At 39.4% G+C, this 6,284-nt stretch overlaps 1 protein-coding gene and 1 pseudogene across 1 annotated transcript; both read right to left on the minus strand.

Annotated features, from left to right (window-relative positions):
* Positions 1 to 527: 527 nt before the first annotated feature.
* On the minus strand, positions 528 to 2,061 carry LOC125191898 (malonyl-coenzyme:anthocyanin 5-O-glucoside-6'''-O-malonyltransferase-like). Its single transcript, XM_048089323.2, has one exon. The coding sequence runs from the start codon at positions 1,993 to 1,995 to the stop codon at positions 619 to 621; it is 1,377 nt and encodes a 458-aa protein (XP_047945280.2). The 5' UTR covers positions 1,996 to 2,061; the 3' UTR covers positions 528 to 618.
* A 1,663-nt stretch (positions 2,062 to 3,724) lies between these two features.
* On the minus strand, positions 3,725 to 4,788 carry LOC125195612 (malonyl-coenzyme:anthocyanin 5-O-glucoside-6'''-O-malonyltransferase-like; annotated as a pseudogene).
* Positions 4,789 to 6,284: the final 1,496 nt, after the last annotated feature.

A 6,284-nucleotide genomic window follows, 5' to 3' on the forward strand; every position in this document is an offset into this window, starting at 1 on the left:
TGAGAAGAAATGAATATAAAAGTAGCAAATTCGATTTATCTTAATAAAAAATCATAATCTATTAATAGATATAAATGCATTTTCAAATGGAAAGTTCTAAAGAATTGCATATAGCAAGTGCTCAGTGACCCATATCACACCACGTCAAACTTCAACAAGAAAACATTATTTAAAATTTACAACAATAAATACTTAACACATAATACACCATGATTATTGCCGACGTATTATTGTCCTATAGCATTTCTTATAAATAAATTATCTTTTTTATTTTCCCAAAATATCTGTGATTATATACGGCCATAATTCACTCAAAATTTTCTCCCTTTCAACCTTCATTTTTTTTTTTCCATGTAATCATCATATCAGAAGAATAAACACACTAATTAAAGTAGTGAATCGATTTTTTTCAATAAAGTTTTGTTGACTTGAAGCAATTTACTTGTGGAATTTTAACTATGAATTTTTTTTTCAACATATACTATGGCTTTTTATGAAAAAAAAACCATGTATGTTAAAAACTTACGTGATAAATCTATCATATCAAATGACATATTTTTAAATCTTGAAGCAACAAAACTTAAAAAAAAAATTAAATTAAATAACAAAATTTAACGCTCAAAATTTAAGACCATCTTCAAAGATAGTTGCGAAAGCGTCCATCCTCTCCTTAGGAAGCGACAATCCGACCACCAAACCGCCGGGGGAATCCGACGAATTACACAACGACATCGAATACTTCTCCTTATCCATCGACAGAACCTCCAACCTCGACCCCGTCCCCCACCCGAAATCCGAATTCAACATATCGAATTTCGGCGAACCGGAAACGCCAAAAGTGCTCATTTCCCCAAATTTCGGCATATCCGACAACCAATTATCCGCTCCTTTCAAAAAATTCTCCTTGTTGTTAATCTGATTCTTGATATGATCAGCAATCGCCTCCGCCACCGCCAAGAATCCTTCCTCCGCCGCCACCTTCTTGTGCTCCATCTTGATCATCCCGCCGCCTAAACAGTTCCCGAAGTAATTAACCGGCACGGGCGGGTCAACCATCGCGTTCGGCCGGCCCCTCGCGTCCGCAGGAAAAAAGAACACCTCGTCTTTACTTTCATCCACATCCTCCCCGGCCGCGTCCGCGGACTTCACCACAGAGCTCCACGTGTACGCCGCCGTGACCGCGAAAGACGAGACGAAAACTAGGTCCGGATTTCTAGACAAAACCTTATTTTTCAGTTTTTTAATATCTGACTGGTGCAGTGTGAACGCGGCCCTGACCCTGCCACTAGGCACAGGAAAACTTGATGGCGTCAGTGGGATGTTTCTCATCACGCCCCAGTACTTTACGTCAGCTTTTTGGGTGTCCCCAAAAACTGACGACCTGTCATAGATCAGCGGGGGCGAGCGGTTTCTCAGCTGCTCGTCCCCGCTGAGTTTATTAACCTCGGCCCAGGCCCACATGAATCCGACAATGGACCTGGCGTCGCCGAGGCAGTGGTGATTGCTCACCCCGATGCAGATCCCGCGGCCGGGGAAGAGCGTAGCCTGGAGGGCGATGAGAGGGGCAATCTTGTAATTCTCCTCCTCGGCCAGCGGGGGCATCGGGGGGAGGAATTCGTAGAATTGGTCGGAGTCTCGGGCGTGGCTGCCGGTGAGTTCATCGAAGTCGCGCCCGGAGACGGCGATCGTGAGGGGGGCGGTGTCGCCGGAGACGTAGCGGAGGAAGGGGCGGGATTTTTCGGTGTCGAGAGGGTAGAGGAGGTTTCCGGCGACGGGGGGGAAGTGTTGGAGGGTGAGAGAGAGGGAGTGTTTGAGGTTTGGAACGATGGTGGAGGAGAATTCGGCCTCGGTGCAAGGGTGGTTGTAGAAGATGAGGCGGCGGATGGGGTGGAAATGGAGCCAGATGATGTCGAACAAGCAGAGGGGGAGGGTGAGGTCGGCGGCGGAGCCCGGCGGAGGGGAGATGCCGGAGGTTTCGAGCACGGTGGTGGACATGGTAGTTGTGGAAATTTGGGGTTGGAGGGAAAAAGGTGTGGATTTTATTGGATTTGGTCTAAAGTGGCTTGTTTTTGTGAGGGTATTTATAGATTTATTTGTGGTTGCTATTTGAATGACAATAGTTCAATTTGGATTTGAACTCTTGTTGCGATTCTAGAATAAATTTGTTTGTATATGCATTAAAGTATTATTCAGTCGGTTCTAGGAAGGATGTTGCATGGATGTGATGTTATAGGATTTTGGAGGAGGATGAGTTGAATATAATAATGGTTTATTTTTTTTATTTTTTCAATGATGAAAGTAACATTTTTTATGAGAAAAAAGAGAGTGGGGAAAGTGAGTTCAAAAAAAAATTAGTGGCATGTGGTTGCAGAGGGAGTATAAATTAATTTTGGTTTAAAAATATTAGCTGTTTTTATCAGTGTCGAATGCGTGAATCGAAACTCATGTGGTCTAAAAAGGTTTTCATCGACGTCGGAAGGTAGAGTTACTGCTGACAATAGATGACAGACGACAAACGAAAGTAACCTCAATTCGAAAGATTAGAAATGTATTGTCGTAGTGTGGGGTCACTGTGAGCTTAAAACCCACATTTAATATTTAGGGTTTTCTCGTGCTCATGGGATGACAACATGGTTGATTAATCTTGACCGCATTTGGATCTGCATCGACTATTGGTTAAAAGTGAAGTATATAATACTGATAATAATTTTATAACATATGTTATTGCATGTTTTTCTATAGCCTCATGTGTTAATTAAACCATCATATATTCCAATATTGATTTTTGCTATCTAATTTTGCATATTAACTAAAAAAATAAACAGACAAACTTATTGATAATACCGACATATATAATGTGTGTGGAGGATTAGTCCATACTTGATTTGTCATATTAGCCGAACAAAGACTAGAAATTAACGAAAGTTGTCATAATTAAAGTTTAGGATTTTGTCCCCTTTAGATTGAAGCCGTACTACTTGATTCGATCTACAAATTAAAATTGAGCATATCAATATGGGGACAATAAAGGCCTGCAGTTTTTTAATTGTAACTCACATGGGGTCTTTGTCAATTGGTCAAGATTGAATCATATTTGCCACCTCCATCATTCTAGAAGATGAAGAAAGATACACTATTTTATTCAAATATAATGGCCACACACAATATTTGTTGCAATTTTACTTGACGAAAGCTTTCGTGTGAGATTATTTCATTGTTATGCAAACTAGTCACGTAATTAAGACTCATAGTTACATAAATTTCATAATTGAGGGAGATGGTTTCATTCGAGAATGAGTTAGATATTTAAAATATATTGAAATACTTTATCAATTATGCATTAAAATTTGTGTCTAATAAAAAATACATATTTTTATGAGATAGATATACTTATCATTAAAATAAAATTTTTAACTTAGATATTTGAGTTATATAAAATAGCATTAAATTTTTGGGTCAATTTTTCACACTCAAAATACCTACAAAACAGTCGCTCGATCCACACATAAATACCCTGTGTCTAATAACTAAAAAAGTAATGAATATTAGTACGAGAAATTTTTTGCAACTATGTCATTGTAAACCACAATATTTTTGAGTTATTCAAAATAAGTATTTTTCATATATTTTTTATTTTTTATTTTCTCTTTTTAATTTATTGATTTTTTTAAAAAAATAAAACTAAATTATTTCAAATATCATCAAAATAAATTATTTATACACATAATAAAACTGATACTTTTTACTTTTAATCAAAATTTTCACACTATTACAACAACATTCTCAAAATTTAAGGCCATCTTCAAGAATGGTTACAAAAGCTTCCATTCTCTTTCTCGGTAGCGAAATTCCGACCACCAAACCGCCTTCGGAATCTAGCGAATTACACAACGACATCGTATACTTCTCCTCATCTATCGACAAAACCTCCAACCTCCTCGCCTTTCCCCATCCAAAATCCGCATTCGACAAATCGAATTTTGGCGAACCGGAAACTCCAAATGTACTCAACCCGCCAATTTCGACATCTCCGACAACCAATTTTCCAAATCTACCAAAAAAATATCTTTATTATTCACTCTGTGCTTGATAAAATCCCTCCACCGCCGCCACAAATCCTTCCTCCGCCGCCAACTTCCTATGCTCCACCATCGCCGCCCCGCCGCCCAAGCAGTTCCCGACGTAATTCACGGTGCCGGATCGACCAGCGCGTCTGGCCGCCCCCTTCCGTCCGCCGGCAAGAGGAGCACCTCGGTCCCATCCTCGTCCACCGCCTCCCCGGCGGTGGCCGCAGATTTCACCACGACACTACACATGTACGCCGCCGTGACGGCGAACATAGAGATGTAAACTAGGTCAGGCCTTTTCGACGTAATAATATTCTTGACTTTTTTAATATCAGACCATGGAGTGTGAACGCGGCCCTGACTCTGATAGTAGGCACAGGCAAACTTGACAGAGTCAAAGGAATATTCCTCATAGTGCTCCATAAATTGTCGCTTATGCCCTTGATATCTCCAAATACAGATCTACCGCATCCCCGAGGCAGTGGTGATTGCTCACCCCGATGCAGATGCCGCGGCCGGGGAAGAGCGTGGCCTGGAGGGTGAGAGAGAGGGAGTGTTTGAGGTTTGGAACGATGGCGGAGGTGAAATCGGCCTCGGTGCAGGGGTTGTTGTAGAAGATGAGGCGGCGGATCGGGTGAAAATGCAGCCACAAGAAGTCGAAGAAGCAGAGGGGAAGGGTTAGGTCGGCGGCGGAGGCGGGGGAGGGGAGATGGTGGAGGTTTCAAGTACGGTGGTGGACATAGTGAAAAAGTTTTGATCAATTATTGGGCTTGGTATTCATTTTTCGGGTGGAATATATGTCTATATACAGATTTCGATGATATTTTGTGTTCACATTGATAAATTTGAGATGAGATTTCAGTCTTTTTTGTGTTGATATTTTTAAATTTTTGTTCTAATACATTCTATAGTTGGAGTATGAGATTCAATATTTATTTTAGACATTAGTGATTTTTGGATTTATTTAATCATTATACTCAATAACTGGAATCTCTTTGTTTTTTTTTTTAGTTAAATCATTTTTTTTTATTTCAGAGAATTTCTTTTTAGTTAAAGTCATTTTTATATATAATAACAATTAATTTACTTTTTTTAATAGTATTTTATTTACTCTATTTTATTCATTTTTCTATTTTATTGGACCTACGGTCACGCGTAAGTCACATGGAATCATTATCAATTGGTCAAAATTGATTTATAGTATTTGATTATGGGTAGAAATTTCAAAGAATAGGTACATGGGTTGTTCATATGATTACGAAGTATCTGAAAGAGTCAGAGGGAATACTTGAATAGGTGAAAGCGGCAGATTTTCTCTCGGTCAACGTATATTTTGGAAGTGTATCCAACTGATCAGGATGAGATTCCCGACCCAGCTGAGTCGTTGGTACGACAACCGGAACCTGATTTCAAACAAGTTTTCTCAACCCACTTCTACTGATTAGTATAGTGGAGGTAAGGGTCGAATCCCACAAGGATGGACACGTTCGGATAACTGCGGTGACTTTCCTGGGTGTTTTTGGTTAGCTACCACGCTTGGATTGAGATTTTACCTAGGCAAGAAATAAAGATGGTACTCTACTGACTAGTTGGCGTGAAAATAACAGGCATGTGGTTGTGTTCGTGAAAATAGGGGACAAGGTGCCTCAGAGGTATATAAAAAGTAGACAGTTACTAAAAGAGGAAATTTAGACAACAAGGTATATCTGGTGGCTGGTTGGCTCTCTGACAGGCCTGGAAGGTACAACTGAAAAGTATGGGACAAAAGCAAAAGTAACTTAAAAGTAAAGTGGTCCAAACTAAAGTTGATTTTGACGTTTTCTTCTTCACCAAACATTAACATAAATCATATGAACACAAACACCATGACTAAACTCAGATTCATGACTTCAAACTCAAGATCCATTGATTAAAATGCTTAACTAAAGATGAACAGCTGAAATTGTAAATTGCCTCTACTGACTAACATGCAAGGTGGTGATCACAACGCAGAACAGAAGACTCATGCACGAAAATTAGAATGGAAACATAACTACAACCTTAGATCAACAACTTCAGATAAGAAAACACTTAGAAATTAAAAGCAACGACTAGATCTAACTTTCCTAGGCAGAATGAAGCAAACTCGAACCAAAGCGACATACAAAATAGAAACTTCATAACTTAAACGTTTGGATTTTCACAAAGTAATTCAAAAGGCAACAACGATAAATGTTT

This window comes from Salvia hispanica, chromosome 4 (genome assembly GCF_029641045.1).
Source record: "Salvia hispanica isolate PSC_SH4W2 chromosome 4, Shi_PSC_v1, whole genome shotgun sequence".
In the NCBI taxonomy this organism is placed as follows: domain Eukaryota; kingdom Viridiplantae; phylum Streptophyta; class Magnoliopsida; order Lamiales; family Lamiaceae; genus Salvia; species Salvia hispanica.

Bases quoted from the DNA above. Each gene is read 5' to 3' on its own strand.
- LOC125191898 (XM_048089323.2), bottom strand. From the start codon at position 1,995: ATGTCCACCACCGTGCTCGAAACCTCCGGCATCTCCCCTCCGCCGGGC.